The sequence below is a fragment of the Phascolarctos cinereus genome, unplaced genomic scaffold, assembly GCF_003287225.1.
Source record: "Phascolarctos cinereus isolate Bilbo 61053 unplaced genomic scaffold, phaCin_HiC Scaffold_2;HRSCAF=192, whole genome shotgun sequence".
Lineage (NCBI taxonomy): Eukaryota > Metazoa > Chordata > Mammalia > Diprotodontia > Phascolarctidae > Phascolarctos > Phascolarctos cinereus.
This window is the reverse complement of record NW_027555625.1, coordinates 214,206,093-214,228,832: the sequence shown is the minus strand read 5'-3', so window position 1 is coordinate 214,228,832 and position 22,740 is coordinate 214,206,093. Positions and strand designations below refer to the sequence as shown.

General features: G+C 36.6%; 2 protein-coding genes across 3 annotated transcripts in view; one reads left to right on the top strand and one right to left on the bottom strand.

Annotated features, from left to right (window-relative positions):
* The window catches only part of SLC30A6 (solute carrier family 30 member 6), a 40,354-nt gene extending 27,941 nt beyond the window's left edge, over positions 1 to 12,413 (top strand). For both annotated transcript variants that reach the window (XM_020972356.2, XM_020972358.2), the window contains exons 9-14: positions 1,204 to 1,252; positions 1,650 to 1,769; positions 2,948 to 3,050; positions 3,994 to 4,041; positions 4,904 to 4,972; positions 9,529 to 12,413. In XM_020972356.2, coding sequence (XP_020828015.1) covers positions 1,204 to 1,252; positions 1,650 to 1,769; positions 2,948 to 3,050; positions 3,994 to 4,041; positions 4,904 to 4,972; positions 9,529 to 10,023 — 884 coding nt within the window. In that variant the 3' untranslated portion in view covers positions 10,024 to 12,413. The remainder of the gene's footprint in view (positions 1 to 1,203; positions 1,253 to 1,649; positions 1,770 to 2,947; positions 3,051 to 3,993; positions 4,042 to 4,903; positions 4,973 to 9,528) is intronic.
* Positions 12,414 to 13,475: 1,062 nt separating this feature from the next.
* Positions 13,476 to 21,505, bottom strand: NLRC4 (NLR family CARD domain containing 4). Its single transcript, XM_078149155.1, is given in 6 exon segments — positions 13,476 to 13,697; positions 13,699 to 13,781; positions 19,366 to 19,533; positions 20,495 to 20,570; positions 20,572 to 20,624; positions 21,475 to 21,505. Coding segments are annotated over 6 exon segments (633 nt in total).
* Between the last annotated feature and the right edge of the window lie 1,235 nt (positions 21,506 to 22,740).

Here is a 22,740-nt window from a genome sequence, read left to right as displayed (position 1 = left end):
GTTAATTACAAATAATTTTAATCCATTTAAAGCAAGTCCAAGCAGGTATCTATTGGGCAACCCTTTATAAGTACATATAGTTGGAAATAACAAAACTTTCTTTCAAAATATTTTACAAGTCAGATGTTTTCTTGATTCAGACTGGCTGTCACTTTGGTGCTCCAGTTAATAAGGTTTAATTAAGAAACTTCAATATTTTGGGATCCTTCAACCCAAGAAAGGGCCCATAGCCAATGGATGGATAGAAGTGGTAGTAGGAGGTAAAGTGGGTGGTTAGGCAGATCAGTCGTGGCACGTCTGGGAACCTGAGATATTCAAGGAGAGACATGTACTAGGACAGACATTCTTAATCTAAAGTCTGTTAACTTTTTTTTTATCTTGGTAACTAAATTGCAACATGTTAGGTTTCCTTTGTAATGCTATATATTTTATGCATTTAAAAACATGATTCTGAGAAAGGGTTTGTAAATTTCACTAGACTGCCATAAGAGTTCTGTGACATACAAAAAAGCTAAGCACCCTTGTAGATCTTAAAACTTTGCATAATGGATGCTTGAAATTCTCATTTCACCTGAAACAGTTTTATAAGTTATATCATATTTCTTATGATCTAGAATTTGAGGGCTAGTGGCCCAGAAAATAAAGGATAAAATTTGAGATGAGCATATTACTGACATGTAGAAATTTGAATGAAATAATCTAGAAAGTGTCACTGAAATAGATTTGTACAGAGCACTGTACTATGTATGCACATTAGTTCTTTCAAGCCAACTGGTTACAGTATATTGGAGCAAACAAGACTTTTGACTCAGATTTTTGACTAAATAGCCTACGATTCTGTTCAATTCAACAAGCATTTATTGAGCCCCTGTTGTTCAAAAGGCTCTGTGCTAGGTGTTGGAGGATATAAAGACAAAAATAAGAAGTATTCCCTGCCCTCAAGAGCCAGTTGTCTACTTGGGAGTACACCATGAAAACAAATTTGAAGAAAGAAGAAAGCATTAACAACTAGACCAGGGAAGTCTGCTTGTAGGTGACACAAGCAAAAGAGAAAGCTCTCCAAGGCATCTTATCAGAAGTACTTCTGCATATAAGTTTGCCTGATATTCATTAAACTTATCAAAAAGTTAAGGAAATAAGGAATGTTGGTGAATTGTTCTCCCTAGATGTCATGTTAACAATAAAATCTCTTATTTCATGTAGCTGCTACTACTAGTTGGCTTCAGGAACATGTTGCTGATCTTAGTAGAAGGTAAGCTTGAATGAGGTTTGGTTGTAATTTAATTAAACAATAATACATAATTTTTAAAAGTACGAGAAATCAATCTCTGTATAGAAACTGTAAATTAAAGTATCCATTCCCTAAGTACATGAATAGCATAGAAGGTGGCTTCTTATTCTAGCATAACTTTTCTTCTTATATACTGTTTGTTGGCATGTTTGTTAAATTTGTGGAATAAGCCTAAGTTCCAGAGATAAAATGCAAAAAAAAATCCAGTAGACCTTTGCCAATTATTAAGCTTTGCCCCAAAGTTTTCCTTGTATAAAAACAAGATAGATGATGTATTACTGAAATGCAGTTCATTTCTTTGTAAATTTTCAACAGAATAATATTAATAAATTCTACTTTGGTTTGTTTTTCCTTGTAGTTTGTGTGGAATCATTCCTGGGCTTAGCAGTATATTCCTGCCTCGAATGAATCCTTTTGTCTTGATCGATCTTGCTGGAGCTTTTGCTCTTTGTATTACATATATGTTAATTGAAATAAAGTAAGTATTTTTCTTACTCCTATTAGTACTAACAACTACTCTGTGGACCTATAAGGGAGCCAGTGCAATGTTATTAGGAATACCCCTGGATAAGAAATCAGGAAACCTGGGTTTTAGTTCAGCTGAGTCACTAACATGCTGCTTTGACTCAGTCAAGTTGTTTAACTTCTCTAGGCCTCAGCTGCCCCATGGTTAAAATGAGAGAGTGGGAACTGATAACCACTAAGATTCCTTCCACTTAAATGTTTCAGGAGTTTTATGATGGGTAAAAATACTGAAAATTAATCGTTTTGTGAGCTGTCACCAGAAAAACAAATTAATATGGGGATGATTTAAGGAAATGAAACACCCAACTATTTGCTTTAAATTATTAATAACCACATTTTCCTACACATACATGGTAGCTGTTGCTATTAAAATAATGCCTTTATTGCTAATAAAGCCTGCCTTATTTTAGCAGATAGGGCACTAATTACAAGAGAATACTTCATATATTGAAAAGCACTTGGGAAAGGAGTATGTATAAGAAGCCTATGACTTTGGAGCATTGAACCATCTCCTAATGCAACTTCTGAACAATTCAAACCATTGTACTCCTAAGCAGAAAAGCCTTTATCCATAAAGTACTAGAGAACCCACCCCCTTCCCCACCTTTCAAGGAGTTCTAAACTTTCACAGTACCTATCAGGAAGTTAGTATTTCTATAGCAAGTTGAATGAACCCTTAAATTACGTTTGTTTACACAAAATAAGCTGTTTTTGCTTCAGAGGAGTAAGGATTAAAATTATATATGTTTGACAAGGAAATTAACTATTTTTAATAATATTGGCATAACATGGGTTTCTACATTATCTGTTGCTTGATGTGGTAATTTCCTTGTAATGCAGATATCCTGCACTTAGGTTTATTATTACCTAATGCAACAGTTGTTATTAGAAGAACCTTATTTGTCTTGTATGTACATTATGTCAGTAGCTTATTTTTTAAAAGTTTTTTAAGACTCAACTGTAGTGGAAAAATTTATCTTGAAAAACTGGGGATTCTTTAGGTCTTTTCCATTCCTGATATTGACCAGTTGTAATAATACCATGCATTTTGAGAATTGGTCACAAGTAGCTTGAATTACAGGGTGGTTTAAGGAACCTTCATTTACTTTTGGCATTATTTTCTCATTTCAGTAATTATTTTGCAGTAGACACTGCTTCTGCCATAGCTATTGCTCTGATGACAGTTGGTACTATGTATCCAATGAGTGTGTATAGTGGAAAGGTGTTACTCCAGGTAAGGAAAGTTTTCTTAAGTTACTTCTTCTCTAAACTTGCCTGCTTGGTATGATTCTTGTTTTCCTAATTTTTTTTCGCCTAATGGACAAACTACATAATTACACACTTTTAAGTTACTGGAGAACCCATTATAACTTGGTACCTAGATTTAGGTTTAGGCACTAAAATGAAATCATTTCTCCTAAAACATGGTATCTGGATACAGTAAAAGCTCCTAGCTGACTGATAAAATGGATAGAGTATTAGTCCCATATTTGTAATATATGACAAAACCAAGTTAGTGAATTTATTTCCCTATACTGAATCATGTTAAATGAAAAAGTGCAGCTTCTCATTTTTACTTATTTGTGTATACACAGTGTAGAATTCATAATCTCTAACTACTGACAATGAATCTTTTAGTCTTACTGAACCAAAAATCAACAGATCTCTTTTGCTACAGACTTTACATTTGAATTTCTATTCACTAATTACCCTGACCCTCATGGTCAGGATAATTAGGCTGCTACCAGGGTAACCATCAGGCTGGTCAGGCAGGATTATCCCCAGGAGTAGGACAAGCACTTCTGCCTCTCCCTTTCTCCCCATTTTCCCCAAATACACGTGATATTTCCAGAAGCAGGGAAAGTGACACTTATATAACCACTTTCACAACAGATCTAGACATTCATTTAGGTTGATGGGCAGAGGGCCCCAACAAGTGAACTAATTTGAGTATGGGCTAATGGCCTCAGGAATTTGTATTATAGAACTCTAGAATCTTTTAGCCTCACTTCCCTGTCATGTCCCCAAATTTGATAGTCATTCTTGTTGCAACTTCAGAGGTGACACTTTAAAGTAGGGTATGCTGTGTAACCAAATTCTTATAGTTTCTGAGTCATTGATTCAACTAATCTTGTGTCATAAAATGGTCATAATTTATTGTTATTTTCTTCTCCTAGACTACCCCACCTCATGTTATTGGGCAATTGGATAAACTTATCAGAGAGGTAATAATAACTGATGTTTAGATGGGTTACTTAGTAAAATCACTAATATTGTGAAATTTTGTTTAAGGAGTAGGTAAGAATAACATTCTATTAGAATCCAGGTAGGATTGACCCGAAAGTATGTATTTCCTGTGCTCTTGAAGTTTATAATCATTTCAATAATGTAGCCTAGATGAGAGTACCAACATGGTAACAAAAGTCAGATTAGTGAGAGGAATTATCAACCCCAGCCAGTGAATTTACCAAAGACAGGTATAGGAGGAGTTAAAGTGGCATACCTTGTTTCAACTGTTTTTCACTTGTCTCTGTCGCATCATCCTCTGGACCTTTACCTGGGCTTCAATGACAGCTGTACTCATTGTGTAGCATCTATAACTCTTTTTCCAAACTAGCATTGGGATCAATCCGAAAGCTCTGGTTAATGAGGAAAGGGCTTCACTACTTCAAAGCTTTGAGTTCTGGATTTCTACCTCACTGGTATCTAATTTTGTGAATCTCTAGGGATAAGAGACCATACCTGTGATTTGATCAGTATAGGAAAGTTCTGTCAATGCAAAGTAACACCTTCTCTGCAACCTACAGTCTTAGAGAGCTGCATAGATCACTAAGATCTTAAGTGATTTGCTCAGCTTTGTAGAGCTAGTATGTGTCTAAGACTTGAACCCAGATCTTCCTGGCTTTAAAGCTAAGTCCTTATTCACAACTGTCTTATAAAAACTTGCTAATTATAATAAATTCATTAATGTCATTTAGTGGAAGCATAAGCTATAGTGAAATTTAGATATTAGGAAACAGTAGTTGGTAGAAATTAGAGTGTACTAAACATGGAAAGAAGGACTTTATCAGTGATTTTTATCTTTAGGTTTCTACTTTGGATGGAGTCTTAGAAGTCAGAAATGAGCACTTTTGGACACTGGGATTTGGTTCATTGGTAGGTTTTCTACTGTGTTATATTTTTAGTAAATTAAGATGTATTAAAAGGAAAATTTTAAGATATTTCTTTGATACCTATTTCATATAGTCAAATCTGAACTATTGAAGGGTTTGAATTTTATTGGACCCGTAGAAAGCAGTCATTTGGTAAACTAATGAATATTGAGAGATTTTCTCTTCTTTCTCAGCAGTCTTGTTCCCCACCACGTGAATCATTGCAGTTGTTTCTTTTTTTTCCATTTTAATATATTTTTACTTATTTTGTTAAATATTTCCCAATTATGTGCAAAAAATTTTTTAACATTCATTTTTTAAAAATTTTGAGTTCCCCTCGAGAAGGCAAGCAATTTGATATCAGTTATACATGTGAAGTCATACAAAATATATTTTCATATTGGCCATGTTGCAAAAGAAAACATAGATAAACCAAAAAAAAAGCAAGAAAAATCAAGAAAGTAAAGCATGTTTCTCTCTCTGGACGTGTATAGCATTTTTCGTCATTGGTCCTTTGAAATTGTCTTGGATCATTGTCTTGATCAAAATAGCTAAGTCTTTCACAGTTGACCTTCCTTACAATATTGCTGTTACTGTGTACAGTGTTATCTAGATTCTGTTCACTTCATTTTGCATGAGTTCATATATGTCTTCCCAACTTTTTCTGAAAGCATCTTGCTCATCATTGCTCATAGGACAACAATATTCCATCACAATCATATACCCCAACTTGACTAGCCATTCCCCAGTTAATGGGCATCCCCTCAGTTTCCAATTCTTTACCACCACATATTGATGTATGTGTTTACAGGTGTAAATTTTCCCTTAAGCTCTGCTTTGACTGCATCCCACATATTTTGGTATGTTGTCTCATTGTTGTCATTCTCTTTAATGAAATTGTTGATAGTACCTAGGTTAATAGATTGGATTAACCATCATCTGAGACCTCAGTGAGTCATTATCTCTTTCCTGGTAGAGGGTCTTGCCTTGTTGTTGGTGGCTGTTGACTGATCTGAGTAATGGTTGCTGAAGGTTAGAGTAGCTGTGGTAATTTCTTAAAATAAGACAACAATGATGTTTGCTGCATCAATTGACTCTAACTTTCACTTGAACACTTAAGAGGTCATTATAGGTTTATATGGGCACAGTTCATGGTGCTGCCCTCCCTCCATTATAATAGTAACATCAAAGATCACTGATTACAGATAACCATAACAGATATAATAATAATGAAAAAGTTTCAAGTATTACAAGAATTACCAAAATGTGACACAGAGACACAGTGTGAACACATGCTGTTGGAATAATGGTGCTGATAGACCTACTTGACTCAGAGTTGCCACAAACCTTCAATTTAAAAAAAAAATAGTTATCTGTGAAGTACCATAAAGTGAAGTTCTATAAAATTAGGTATGCCTATACTCTGTTTTTCTGGGCAGGTTATTCTTTGTTGTAATTCTAGCTCCTTTGCCTTGTGGAATATCATATTCCAAGCCCTCTGCTCCTTTAACATGGAAGCCTGTAAATCTTGTATGATCCTTGCTGTGGCTCCATGGTATTTGAATGGTTTCTTTCTAGCTACTTGAAGTATTTTCTCTTTGACCTTGGAGCTCTGGAATTTGTGTATAATATTCCTGGGAGTTTTCATTTTAGGATCTCTTTCAGGAGGTGATTGGTGGATTCTTTGGATTTCTATCTTACCATCTGGATTTAAACTATTGGGGTAGTTTTCCATGATAATTTCTTGAAATACGATGTCTAGGCTTTTTCTTTGATCATGGCTTTCAGGTAGTCAGTAATTCCTGGGTTTTTTGGTTTGGTTTGGTTTGGTTTTTGGTTGTAGTCAGTAATTCTTGAATTATCTCTCTCAGTCTGTTTTCTGGATCAGTTGTTTTTCTAATGTGATATTTCACTCTTTTTTCTATTTTTTCGTTCCTTTGACTTTGATTTTTGTTTAATGTCTCATAAAGTCATTAGCTTCCACTTGACCAATTCTAATTTTTAAAGAATTATTTTATTCAGTGAGCTTTTGTATCTCTTTTTCCATTTGGCCAATTCTATTTTTTAAGGTGTTATTTTCATCCTTTGTTTTCATTTCTTTACCCAATTTTTCTTCTACTCTTTTTTTTTCTTTTGGGGAGGCAATTGGGGTTAAGTGATTTGCCCAGAATCACACAGCTAGTGAGTGTTATGTGTCTGAGGACGAATTTGAACTTAGGTCCTCCTGACTCCAGGGCAGTACTCTATCGACTGTGCCACCTAGGTGCCCCTCTACCACTCTTAATTTGATTTTGTAAATCATTTTTCAGCTCTTGTAGGATTTCTTGTTGGGCTTGTGTCCAATTCACATTTTTTTCTTTGAGGCTTTGCTTATAGTTCTTTTGACTTCATTGTCTTCTTCTAAGATTGTGTCTTGTTCTGCCCTGTCACCATAACACCTTTTTGTGGTCAGATTCTTTATTTGTTTGCTAATTTTTCTACCCTGTTTCTTGATTTTGAACTTCATGTTAAAGTTGGGCTCAGTTCCCCATGGGAAAATTGGTGAGGAGGAGTACTGTCTCAGTCTAATAGCTTTTTTACATTGCTATTTTAAGAGTTAGTTCTCAGGGTTTGGAAGTTATTGGTGTTTCCAGGGTGATATGATCTTGGGAGAAGTGTGGTCATTGCTTTCTTGATCTATACTCTGGTCTTTATCCTGGAAGGACCTCTGATCTCTTTGGATTGCAGTTGATACTGCTCCTTAGGGGTCCTGCTCTCTTGGGACTGGAAATGATACTATCTCACAGGGTCTCTGATGCCTTGGAACTGGAAGTGATACTGTTCCTTGGGGTCCCTAGTCCCTTGTGATCGAAAATGATATTACTCCACAGGGTTCCCACTTCCTCTTGACCAAAAGTACACCTCTTCCCTTGAACCATAACCCCAAAGTGAATATAGGCAGTAGATTTACCAAACAGTGTCTGGTTCCACATCCAGTATTAGAACAGGAGTCCCCTGTAATTTCTTTCTGACCAGTTGCTGGGTCCCCTTACCATCTCTGGCTTGAGAGCTCCTGAAACTGCTGCTGCATCTGCTGCCACCATGTAATCCCACCACTGGCATTTCATCTACATGAGCTTCAAGCCGGCCTCTATCTCCATGTCACAGATCTCTCCTTCCAACCTCATAAGTTGTCTTGGGCTAGAAAAATGTCTCATCCTGACCTTTTGTTGGCTCTGCCACTCTAGCATTCAATTTGAGGCATTATTTTAAAGTTTTTTGGAGGCGAATGTTGGGAGACCTCTTGGCTCCACCACTGGAAGTCTTGCAGTTCTTTCTTGATACTGAATTGACCAGGTAAAAACAAATGAAATCCCTGGATTGGCTGATTAGTCACGTAACTGAATTTTGAGAATTTCTAAATATGTAGCTGCAGTATAATTCATTTATAAAGGTTCCTTTTATCAGAGCTAACAGAGTACTCAGTTAATCAACAATTAAGACCCTACTATGTGCTTTACATATGCCAGAGAAAGACAGTGATTCCTTATCCTTCCAGAATACAGACAAAAACTAACCAGAAATTAAGGAGGTGTTTTGACTTGGTAGTAGGAAGTCATTGTAGGTTCTTAAAAAAAAACATTCAGTGTTTTAAGCAGTATTAGTCTATTTAATCATGTGCAGGATGCAGTGAAGTGGGGAGAAAGGTGACTAAAGAGTGGACTGTTATGGAAACCTGTGGGTCACTTGATAATGAAGAAGCAGATTATGGTGGTAGTGAGAAGAAAAGAGAATTCATGGAGCAAACATTTATTAAATACCTTGTATTTCAAAAATACTGTGAAAAATATAGGGATGAATTCTTTCCCTCAAGGAACTCACAGTCTGTTTGGGTAAATATGATGCACAAAAATAACTGGTACAAATTTGGAATATGATTGATTGAGTTAAAATATGATAGATGAATTAAAAGCAAATTTTTATGGAAGTTGTAGGAGGAACAAATTTAGAACACTTCATAAAACAGTTGACAAGACTTAGTGACTAATTAAATGTAGGGGGTAAAGAAGAAGTCAAAGGCAACCATATGGTATAAACTACATAAAAAGTCAAGTAAAATTCAAGCAATTTAGCCAGCCCTTATGTCTCAAATACTGACTACATGATTGACCAAAGAATTTCTGATACCATTCTATTCTGTATAATTCTTCAGTTAATATTGGAAAGCATCTTGAACCCCTTTTTGGTTTTAGATGTCCCGTAACTGAACTAGCAGGGAAACTAAGGTCAATTTGTGTGCCATTTGATTAATTGTTACCATTTTTCTCTTCTGGAGAACTGAGTTGATTCAGAAACCTATATGCCCTCTCCTGGTTACTGCCTGTACTTTTATTTACCATGCAAAAATGGTTTTATGAACTTTTCCCCTACGTAGCCTCTGTTTATGAGGTGTTAAGGAATTATGCATTCCTTTTTTTTTAAGAAAATGTCACAACCAGATCATAAATGAAGTCTTTCTTTCTCACCAACAGCTTAGTTTGCCTTACACAGACTCTTTCTTGTCTCCTTGTTCTCTTTTAGGCTGGATCGGTGCATGTTCGAATTCGAAGAGATGCCAATGAGCAAATGGTTCTTGCCCATGTGACCAACAGGCTCTACACTTTGGTGTCAACTCTGACTGTTCAGATTTTCAAAGATGATTGGATGAGGCCTGCTTTAATATCAGGACCTGTTGCAGCCAATATGCTGAACCTTCCAGATCATCATATAATTTCAATGCCACCTTTAAAGGGTGATGAGTTGAACCCTCTCACATCGACTCCAGCTAAACCCAGTACTGCACCTCCAGAATTTTCTTTTAATACACCAGGAAAAAATATGACCCCAGTTATTCTTCTAAATACACAAACCAGGCCTTATGGTTTGGGCATTAATCATGGATCCACACCATATAACAGTATGTTCAGTCAAGGATTTGGAGCACCAGGAATGGGAGCAGCTCAAGGATTCAGGACTGGTTTTACAAATATACCAAGCAAATATGGAACTAACAGTAGAGGGCAACCCAGACCATAAGAAACTGTCATTTCATCTTATTTATTCTTATTAAGGGTATCAACTTTTTGACCTCTGGTCTCTTTAGCTGGCCAGAAATGTCAACATCTGATCATTCATTCTAAATATTAGGAATTGATGGTCTAATCCCCATTTCATGAAGTCTATAAAACTATATTTTCATAAAATGCATTTAAGCTACTGAAATTCTCTTGAATTTGCAGAGCTTAAATGGATTTGCTATATAGAAAGTGTGTTCCTCTGAATTCAGATTTTGCTTCTCTTTCATTTTTTGAGATTGATTGCAGTATGATATCATGTTTGCTTTATGAGGAATCACTTCACAGAGTGGCAACATTTCATTTTCTTAGTTAAAAGATGTTTTCTTCAGTTGAGATTATGAATCTGTTTCCTGAATAATGGTAAGAATTTCAGGAATAAGAAATCACCACTATAAAAGTAAAGATCTCTACTACAGCTTTTCCAAAGTCAGTTATATTTTCTTTGGGGCCACACTACCTTTTGGAAGTTATTGTGTTACAAAGTAAAAATCAAATTTTCCTTTTACTTGAAGTTTTCTATACATGTTTTACTGACCAAGATTTTAAAATGTCGTGACAATTTTTATCATGGTTTTTATTGTTGTTTAAATTTAGCTATTGATAAGGATTTTCACTAATTTTTCTGCAGTTTTAAATGAACCATGCTTCTCTTCATTACACTTTTGGTTAACTTTTTAACAAATTATTCGTCAATGTGCAATGAACAGGTTTCCATTCTATGATTACTCCAGTAAGGAATTAATGGTAGAAACATCTATAATTATACAACTTGTATAATTTATGACCCTTCTACTAGTTCATTGTTCTCTACTTCATGAACATAGTTGTATTGGCCATATCATACTTGCAAATTAGCATATTTTGTTTTTATACTGTATGATGTCACAAAAACAAAATGGACTTTAGATTGTTATACAATATTATATCTCCTGAGAGCAGAATTATACTTTATTCTCCTGCTTTATCAGGAATGGTGAAATAGTAATGTGGCAATATTTTTGAAAATGGCATAGGACATTTTATTTATTTTGAATGTTTTCCATGTATATATTATGTGGACTTTCCAGTATAGCTAGTGCTGCTTTGTATAAAGCATAGTAATACCAGAATGTTCTCTTAAACATAGTCAACTTTATATGACCTCTACAGCCACAGTTTTTAAAAAAGCGATTTAATGGGTAAATGAAGTTAAACTTCCCCATTTTCCAAGGATTTTCCAGTAGTTATAATTTGGAGGTTCCACTTGGTGCTGCTTTTAAGGATGCATGACCTCAACTCTTTAATCCATCCACAGAAGATGTTCATTGAATTCAGAATGTTCATGAAGACCATCCCTTCTTCAACAAAGTATCAAATCTTTCCCTGTCCCTGAGGGATTATAAATTGGAGGCTTGGAGGAATGAAGAAGCTGTTTTGAAAGACCCTTATTTGCCTCAGGATGAGGTCTAGTCTACCAATATATAGAGGAAGACAACTTCGTGGAGTAGAGTTGTATCATCGAGTGGAAATATGTAGCACATCCTAATAATTACTTGTTGAGAAGTCATCTATCTTCCACATTTATAGTGTCATGTGGATAGTTGGGAGTGTAGGAAAAATCTAATCAGAATTGTATATTTCCCCTGAAGAGAATATGACTTACTAAAATAAGGTAAGGCGGTTTTCCTTCTCTCTGGTCTTATGCTGTACCACACCTATGGCAGTGCCTATTAAAAGGCTACCACTATAGGAAGGGCTTACCACCAGTGACCAACCAAATGTGCCTGTGAGTGTCTTCATAGAGAGCAGAAGAACTTCCATATCTTGAGAGGTGGTAAAAGGTATGTTCTCCATCCCCGACATACAATCTCTACTTCTGTGAGAGTAATGGTGTTCGGGTGCTGATCTTGAGTCTGTGTGAAGCCTGTTTCTTCCACAGCCATTCAAAGGTGGCCACTTATACAAGTTCCCCACCAAAGGTGCTTTAATTACTGTTTACACTAGTTGAGAATGGTTATTCAAAGTTGCCTATGGGATGTGAAAGTAGAACTGGCTGTACCTGCTGGTGTTTCATTCATGCTGCCATCTGCTTTGGGTGATGCATTTTATTTCAAAGAGCATATTTTCCAGACTATCCCACAGGGAAAAAAAAAGTTTTGCTAGCAAACAGCCTATAAGTAACAGCCTTGATGTTGCCATAGTGCCAACTGTAGGTATCTAGACATGAAGTTTGAAAGATTAAGTGCTTGTCATCTAGTTTGACTTTGATGAAAATTTTTCTGAAGATGTGATCAGCAGGCATTGAACTGAGCAGCAACCACATGTGTATATCAGTGCCCCCTTGCTGAATAAAAAATGTTGAGCCCAGACTTTTTTATTGCAGTGACTACCTCAATATAATGGCCAGCTTTTAACCTATACTGACACCAAAGCCATTAACTTGAGCTACCATGGGAATGGGAGGTGGACAGTCTGGTGCCAAGTGAATAGTTGTTTACTTTTGTTTTTTTCCCAGACGACATGGAGGTAAGGCTAGATTTTTGAACTGGCATCATATTTTCCTTTTAGGTTCATTTTTTATAGGGTGGGGATGTTAAAATGATTTGGGCAGTGTCTCTTTGACTCCTGTGGAATGCAAACATATCTTTTTTCTCCTTTTCCAATACTGAAGCCTGTGATTGGTGATTAAAAAGGCATAGCAGCTCCTTGATAGAAAACCTAGATTTCATGCCTGTGATTGACAGTATTCTGGTTGAGCTATAAGCAGCTGCTGATTTTCTGCTAGGGTAAAGGATACTGATCTGTCTCTAGTAAGAGAAGCAGTTTTTAATATTCTGTATTATTTGAATTAAGCTATTAGAGTCTTAAGAATGCTTAAGTACATTTACTCTGTTTTTAAGCAATTATTGCACTCATTTTTGTACATTTCATTGTCATTTATGCAACTGATATTATAAAGAATCTAACATGTACAGGGCACCATGGTAGGTATTGAAGCTAATACAAAGATAAGTCAGCTATCAATTCAGTTTGATTCAACTAACATTATTAAGTACTTAATACATACTCTTGCTAGTTGCTGGAATTACAAAGACAGAAAAGAAAACTAACCTGCCTTCATGGAGCTTGCATTCTGATAAAAGAGAGAATAGATAACAAATACTAGCTACAGTACTTCCATTTCAGTGACTCCTCCCTGGTCCCTATTGACTGACTTAATATTAATTCAGATTCAACCAGTAAACATGGGATGACTAAATGGGTAGTGAGCAGCATTCCAGGGCTCAAAGTGGAAAGGAGAGAGAACAATTTTTTTCATTTTATACAAACTTAAGAGTTAATTGTAGAGACTATATTACATAAGTACTTAACAGTGATGTAGTATTTCAGAACTTAAAGCCAAGCTTTTAAACAGTTGTATGTTTAGACTTTTTAAACAATTGCTAGTTTAAATTTATTAGATTGAATAACATTGAAATCATTATCATCAAAGTGCCATCTTATTAACCTGATTTCTTGCAAATAATTTAGCTTGTGTAGTACATGACCAAATTTTCTGACCAACTGTGGGTCAGGAAGCAGTTCTTCTTTGCTATTGAAGTTAAAAAAAACAAAAACCTATTTCTTGAGATTCACTAATATTCCAATAACGGCAAACCCATCCATTACTGCTCACACAATTCCCCGCCAAATCCAACTGCTGGAAGTTTTCTGGAAGTTTTTTCCCAAAGAATGATCCTAAGAATAGAAATAATGATAGTGTTAGTTTGAAGTGAGCTTCAGTCACTTCAAAGCCACATTTTCTGAATTTTCTTTGCACATAGAGCTGATTTAAAGAATCATTGACCTGGTTGTTTATAAATGCCATGTTTAGACCCATTGAATATCAGAAAACAATGTGGTATTTTTTCTTGGAGGTAACAGGGAGCCACATGTTTTTATTGACAAAAGGAGACATAGGCAAACTTAGGCTTTAGGAAGATTACTTTGTCTTTTCTTTTTCTTTTTTTTTTCTTTTTTTTTTTTTTTTTTAGGCAATTGGGGTTAAGCGACTTGCCCAGGGTCACACAGCTATTAAGTGTGAACTGTTTGGTCTGAGGCCGAATTTGAACTCAGGTCCTCCTGACTTCAGGGCCGGTGCTCTATCGACTGTGCCACCTAGCTGCCCCAGGAAGATTACTTTAATAGCTAAGTGGAGAATGGACTTGAGTGAGGAGAGACTTGAGCTAGGGTGAATAACCATCAGTCTGTTGCAATAATGGAGGCATGAGGTGATGAGGATTTGCACTAGGGTGGTGTCAATGTCAGAGAAGAGAAGAGAGAGTGTACAAGACATGTAACCATGGGAGAAATAACAAGACTCAGCAAATGATTGGATGTGGAAGAGGGGGGAGTATGTATGAGAGAGAATGAGGAGTCAAACCTGGGTGACTAGGAGAATGGTTGTACCCTCAATCATAATAGAGATGTTATTAGGAAACAGTGAAAGTATGTAGGGGTAGGGGAGATGAGTTCAGTTTTGGACATGTTGAGTTTAGGATGCCTATGGGGCATCTGGTTTGAGATGTCCAATAGGCAGTTTTGAAATGTGAAATTGTAGGAGAGAAGTTAGGGGGAGATAGACAAATCTGAGAATCATCTGTATAGAAATAATTGAATCCATGAAAGATGATGAGATTATGAAATGAAAGACTATAGAGAGATAAGAGAAGAGGACCTAGGAAAGAGCCTTGGGGACACCCACTGTTAGTGGGTATGACCAGTATCAAGCTTCAGCCAGGAAACTGAGAAGGAATTGTCAGATGGGTGGGAAGAAAATCAGAAGAGAGCACTGTCATTAAAACCTAGGAAGATGAGAGTATCAAGGTGATCAGGTATCAAAAACTAAGATTGGACTGCCAGTAAAACAAAATTGCCGAAATAATTAAAATAATGGTACCTAAATTAATTGACAGATTTAGTACTCTATCAGTGAAACTACTAAAGGGATATTTTACAGAGCTAGACAAAACAATAACCATAGTGTGAATGAAGGAGAGTTATATGTAATACTGCTAGAAAGTTTGTGAAAAGCTTTAGCTGCCCCAAAGAGAACTTTATATGTGATCCTAAAGGTTATAGAATTGCACCCTGGACTTAATCCACTATGCCCTCACACAGGGTACCTTTATCTCATCCCATACCCTGCACCTCTTTTCATCTTTATGTGTTATCTTCCCAGTTAGCATGTAAGCTCCTTGAGGGCAGGGACTATCTTCCTGCTTGTATTTGTATTCTCAGTTCTTAGCACAGTGCCTGGCACATAGTAAGTGTTTAATAAATGCTTACTGATTTATAGGGAAACACTTGGAATTTATTATAATCAGTGATATACACCAGCCATCTTTGGGCTTAACACACCTGCTCTCATTAAGAGAGGGAAAAGCCTTTTACACCATCTTAGTAGAGCTAAAGGCGATCATTTTGTCCCCCTAAATCTTCAGAATAATTCTGGCAAACGAAAGGGTCCTCATCCTATATGACAGGGACACCTCTCCTATTTTCCCTGCAGAGAAGCTATTTGAGATCTAGTCATAAGCCTTGAGCTGTGGTTCTGGATCAAAGCCTCCCAACAGGAATAGACAACAAGAGAGAAGATTCCCAAGGTTTCCAAGCTACCATTCTCTAGAATGGCCTAGGAATCAAATGACAGAAAATAGAATAACAATTCTCTATAAACAAAGTAGGCCAGAAATAGACCTGCTTCTAAGGCAAACAGGTCACCCAGTTCCTATTTGGCAAGTTACTGAAGATCAAGGATAACCAGACTGAAGTGGTTTGTGAGACCTCTTGGCCTCCTTGTTGTGATTGTATATGCACAAAAATATGAGAAGCAAAAAGCTTTTGTAAACAGTTTTTATAGGCAATCACATCCTCACAATTACACGAGAATGATAACAATTTCTAATATTTGCATAGCACCTACTAAGTGCCAGGCACTGTGCTAAATGCTTAACTGTTTTATTATTTGATCCTCACAACAACCCTGGGAGGTAGGTGCTATTATTATCCCTGTGTTAGAGATGGGGAAATTGAAGCAAACAAGAGGTTAAGTGACTTGTTAAGGTCACACAGCTAATCGGTGTTTGAGGCCATTTGAACTCTGGTCTTCCTAATTCCAGATCTAGTGCTTGATGCACTGCAAACTGTGTGGATAAAATAATATGAGCCTATTGATTACAGTTAGTTGATTATTTAAAATAAGTCATCAATCCAAGGTATCTATTTGTCAGACATTGTGCTAAGTGCTAGTGATACAAAGAAACTCAAATAAATGATACCTGCTCACAAGCACCTTACGTTCTAATGGTGAAAACAACATGCAAAAAGTAACATACAAGATACATACAATATAAATTGAAAGTGATCTGGAAAGGCACTAGCAGCAGGGCGAAATACACAAACCTTTACCTCAGTAGAGCAGAAAGGCATAAAAATTCTCTGAAAAATTATATCCCTTTTTAAAATCACAAAATACTCTGTGCTCCATGCAGCCAAGATGACTGGTTCTCTAAACATCAGCATCAAATGAGGAATAAAACAGGGAAATATATGCTGACCAAATATTTGGCAAACATATGTCCTGTTTACTTTTATGTTGGGGAGGAACTTTGGGTAGATCTGAAGGGTAACACTTTTTTTAGGGGGTGGGGCAAGGCATGGCAATGAATGGCTAACACTATTCACTTTGAGCGTAGATTGCATCATCTTTTTGATCTTGGATTTTGCTGGCTGTTCTGGCTAAAGAATCTAGGAAGGGCCAGTCTAGATGAGGACAGCCACAGCTAGGCCTTGAAGAACCATTGGGACAGCAGTAAGGCCTAGAGAGAGGAGAGAGGCACTGAGAGGGTACAGCTGCTCAAAGCAATAATAATTTACTGATCATTAGCTGTAAAAGAACAGTAGTAGATCAGTGCCCCATGACTGCTTACATATAAATTCCAGAGTATAAGATACAAATAATAAAACATGTAAACACAAGGAAACAACATTGTGACTGAGGAGCAAGAGGAACAAACCAAAAATTTCCCTGGGGTATAAAAAGAAACACATTATTGCTTTGGCGGTTATTGAACAAGTAAACCAGAAAATGCATTACATTTATACTGCCTTTGTTGATTACCGAAAATGTTTTATTCTTGTCCACACTTTTGTGGCTTATTTATACTGTAAGTATATAAAATAGATCCAAATATAATGAAAATGCTAAAAAATTCCCCAATAAGTTGCTAAGGTGATCGAAGTCTGTATAGAAGAAATTCACTATATAATATGCCACCAATACTATAAAATAATAAATGATATAAAATCTGGCATGTAGTAAGGAGGCAGCCTATGCTCTAAATCCATCATCATCTCTTCGAAATTAAATCAATAAGCATTTATTAAGCAGTAATGTATGCCAAGCCATTTGCTAGGTGCTGCAAATAAATAAACAAATAAATAAAGCAAAACCTCTCAAGGAGCTTAGAATCTATTGTTCTCCAAGTTCATCACTGGTTTTTCAATTCTCAGAGTACAGCTTCCTTTTGATGAGATTACCTCCTTTTCATTGGTCGTAGTTGTGTATATTATTTTAGTCCTACTTCATTCTACATCAACCAGGTGATCTGCAAGCAGTTATTATGCTTACAATGTTCTAGGTGCTGTGCTAAGACTGGGGGAAACTGATAAAAATAGGGCGCTCTGCTGTCAAGGAGCATGTATTGGAAGAGAGAGGAATGTAAGTAATTCGGTACATAGAAGATACAGAATAGATGGAAGGTATCTTTAGAGGAGAAGGTCATAAGAGGGGAATAGGCAAGAAGGGAGGGAAGAGGACTGCATAAGATGTCCACAAAAAGTACTCTTTGAACTGAGGGGTTTTTTTGTTTGTTTTTTGGTAAATTTTATTTTACACTTAAATACAAAATGAGAAAAGAAAAAAATTGCCATGTACACAGCAGAGCATTCAATATAAAACAGTAAATTTCTATTTCAAGAAAACCTATATGATAAATACTACACATGAACTAAGATTTTAAGGAAGCCATGGATTCTAAAATGCAGAGTTGGGAAGCCATTCCCGACATTGGGGACAGCCAGTGCAAAGGCAGGAGGTGGGAGATGGAGTGTCGTGTACCAGGAACAAAAAGAAATCATAGATTGTGGAGAGGAATAAAGTGTAAGAAGCCTGGAAAAGTTGGGAGGGAGCAAGTTATGAAGACCTTTACATGCCAAGCCAAGGGGCATTACATTTGATCCTGGAGGTAACAGTAAAGTCTGTTGAGTACAGGGGTCACATGGTCAGAGGTGTGCCTTAGGAAAACATCTCTAACAGCTGTGTTGAAGATGGATTGTAGTGAGGAGAAGCTTGAGGCAGGGAGAATAATTATGAGCTATTTCAGTAGTTCAATTCATACAGATCTTCCTATGGTCCTATAAATTACTCATATTTGTCATTTCTTGCTATACCACAATATTACATTACATTACATTCACATACCACAGGTTGCCCTTTCTTTCAGGTAGTCTGTCCTCACTACCAGGTGTGATCATGATTAACTTCATTCACAATCTAATATTCTTTTTCCCTCAGCACTTAGCTGCCTCTCAATTATGTCAAGTGCTTCAGCAGAGTCTTCCAGTCTTCCCTTCCAACCCCATGAATTTGTCAGGTATCTACTGAGTGAGGTTATTCAAATTATCTAGAGTTGCTGCTCCCACTGTTGAGTATAGCGGATTTGACTTGGGTTGGAGAAAAGCCAAGGACCCTGCAAAAGAAAATTTGAAACTTTCCACTACAAAGGGCCCTCAGATTTTCAAAGCATACTATCACATTATCTCATCCAATCCTCACAGGACCTCATAATGTAGTTCTATTACAGGAATGGTTCTTAACCTTTTTTTTGTATTAAGGATCTTGGCAATCTGGGACCCTTTCTTAGAATACTGTTTGCAAATGCATAAAATAAAATGCATTGGACTATAAAGGAAATCAATTATATTTAAATACAATTATTGATTTTTTAAATTAACAGACTCCAGGTTAAGAAACTCTGTGCTACAGGTATTTTTGTTCCCATTTTGCAGGTGAGGAAACTAAAGCTGAGGGAAGTTAAATGCCTTCGCACATTATTGAGTAAAAGTCAGAGATGGGATATGAACCCAGTTCTCTCCGTACTTCAAATCTAGACCTCTCCACTAGGGGAAAGATACTGAAAACTGTCTACTTCACAATTTTGTCTAGACCTGGCCTTATTCTCTCACTTGCATTCCATACATTTGTCCTTCTAGCACTTGCCCAAGATTTGGATCTCAGTGTCTGCAAGACTTCATTCATTGAATTTAAGTATGACAAGCCACGGCAGTGTTTCCAGTTGCTCTGTCAGCCTCATCAGGTGTAGATGCACATCACATCCCCAGAGGAGCAGCTCTGTCATCAGCTGTTTCAGGACATCTAACTCATCAACTGAAAACAGCAGAAAGTAGTTCAGTGCAAGTTGACTCCAACATCAACACAATTCATTATGAAATAAGGAGGAAGTGAATTCTGTGTGTAATGGCTACTATGTTCATCCTTGGGGGATATGTCAGGAAGAATGTAGGAAGCCTGGAATGTTGGAAATACTCTCTCATCCTGCCCTGCCCCTGCCCTCCCTGAAGAGGCAAAATGTCCATGGTATAATAATAAAAAGGGATTTGCTGGCAAAATAATCTGTCCTAGATTCAATGTAGCTTAGAAATAGGCTAAACTGGTTCATTTCTGTGCATGTGGAGAGCTATGAGATGAACAAAAGAGACCACAGATGTCTCCTATAAATGGGTTGCTACTCCAGGGCCAAGATCATAATCTGCTTTTGCTACCTTGATCTATGCATGCAGATACTCATTTTCAGCTGTTGTCTTTCTTGCCCAGTTCACGTAAAGCTTCAGATAAATCAAGTTTGCTTAGTTTTGGCAAATTTGAAAATTCTGAGCCAGGAAAAAGAGCTAATTCCAATGATCAGTTGTTTCATAAAATGCTTTAATAACGTAACAGGTATGATCTGCAGAACACCCGATTTGCTGAACTGTGGTGAACTTGGAGATCCTTTCCAGTTCTGACTTTATGATCCTAGCTCTATGAGCCTATAAGCTTCAGACAAACTGAGATGTTTCTACCATTGCCTTTTTGCTTAAATCTTAATTCTCAGGGAGAAGCCATGTCGAAAAATAGAAACAAATGAAATGTTTTTAAAGGATTCATCTGTAATTTTTTTCAGTTTCTCTTCCACCATTAGTTTGGAACAAAGACAATCTCACGCAACCTAAGCATTTATTGGCATGTATTTAGTCATGACTTATTATTCCACACATGTTCTTACCCAGTGAAACAGAAGGCAACAGTTAATTGACCTAGTGTTTTCACATCATTAGTTTTCAAGTAAATTGTATTTCTTCAAGATCACAACACTCAGAGGATACTGACTTGATTATATAATCCATTCCATCTCCAATGCCAAAGAAATAAATGGGTGAAACAAAGTAAATGCAATTTCTTTGAGCTCATCAGGCCTTTAGCTATCAGTGTATTGGAAAAAGAGAGACAAGCACATAAAAATTCGAGTTAATTGTACTTTGGTATGGGTTTACAGATGAATTCTTTATAAACTAAGAAGTAACCCCACTACTATCAATGAAGTTGCCTGTACTTTACATGTTTTTCTTTAAATATCATGTAAGAATGAACACATAGCCCATTGTTTAATCAATCAATCAATAAGCATTTATTGAGCGTCAGTATGTGCCAGGTGCAATTCTGAATGTTGGGGAGACAAAGACAAAAAATGAAACTGTCCTTGTCCTCAAGGAATCTATGCACCATCAATAGGACAAGAATTCAAACTACTAGAAGAAGGCCCTGTTCAACAAAAACTGATTGGAAAAACTAGCTCTAAGTGAATAATTAAATATTAAAAGTTACATCCAATAAATTTAGAGTAGTAGGTAGTTAGGGAGAGAATTCATAACCTGAAAGGGATAGAGAAGGTTACAAAAGATAAAATAGACAATTTATATAAAAATTTGAAAGCTGCACAAAATTAATGGAGCTAAAATAAGAAAAACTACAGATTGGAGGGGAAAATCCTTGACTCAAGTAGTTCTGATAAGTTTATAAGAAATTGACACAAATATATGACTGAGACACTCCCAATTAAGTGATAAAAGATATGAGCAAGCAGTTTTCAAAAGAAGCAATGCAAGTCAATAACTACCCATAAAATACTCCAGATCATTAATGAAAAGAACTGCAAGCTAAAACAAATGAGGTAAAAAACTTCCCACCAATAAAATTGGCAAAAATAGTGAAAGGTCAAAAATAGTAAGTGTTGAGGAACAGAGTTATGAAAAGATAGACATACTAATGTACTGTTGGGTGAACTGTAAATTGGTTCTATCATCATGGAAAGCAATTTGGAATTACGGGGAAAATGTGACTACATTGTTCACATCCTTGATCTAACAAAACCTTTTCTAGGCAATACTCTAAGGAAGTCAAAGACAGAAAGAACCTACGTATACCAAAAGAGTCATGGTAGCACTTTTTGTAGTTGCAAAAACAAAAACAAAAACTGGAAACAGGGTAAGTCCAGGATAGGTGCTTAACAATTGTGTCTGAATAATTGTGATAGGCAAATATTATTAATATCAGACTGTAAGGAATGACAAATACAAAGACTTCAGAGAAACATGAGAAAACTTGTATGCACTTATAGAAAGTGAAGAAGACTTTAAACCAATAAGGCCACTTGAATGGAAGCAGGCATTAGCTCCTCCATATCCACTCCAGTAAAAACCTAAAAATCATGCCAGGTCAAATAATGAACTACAGTGACTACTTCTATGCCAGAACTGCCAAAAAGTCATCCAGATATCCACAGGTATTGGGGAAAGTGGCCTCTAGCAAAACCAGCACCAGCACAGGCAAACAAGCCAGCAGCCTGCTGACATGGCCAGATATGAACCAGAGAACACTTGTAGTCTGCAAGGCTCTGTGTCTGGAGCCAGCAAGACTGGAACACTGTCCTGAAAAAGTGCTACAGATATTGGAAACCCACAGCAAGAATCTTGAAAGCCATCAGTGTAAGTGCAGCAGAGCTCAGACCAGGAGACCCCAGGACTCAGAAATTCCCTAGCACTCTGTCATGAAATACCATAGAGAGTCTTGGAGAGTCAGCAACTCAAAGATGTAGAGATGCTTAAACCTGGGGGTTGAGCTCACCTCAGTAGCCCAAAGTGACCCTGCTGACCACCCTACCCAAAAATACAATGAGAAGCAAAGCCTGGTTCTGGCACAGAGCCCCAATTCAGGAACTAAGTCTAGAGAGATGACCAAGCAGAAGAAAATACAGAAAACTATGAAGAGTTTTCATAACTCTAGAGATGCCCCAAAATACAACATAGGAGAATGTAACTGCAGAACAACTGCAAGCAGAAACTCAAAGGAAATTATTTTTTCCTTGAAGCCTACATGAATACCTAGAAAAAAGTTAAGCAAGACATAAATTAAATTAAAGCTCTGGAAAAAAAAAGAATTGAAAGGAGAATAAATATCTTAAAACAGAAAGGTGTCAATTTTACATAAGTTATCTGACAGAATAGCCCAGACATCACCGAATCCCCAAGACAGCAAGAA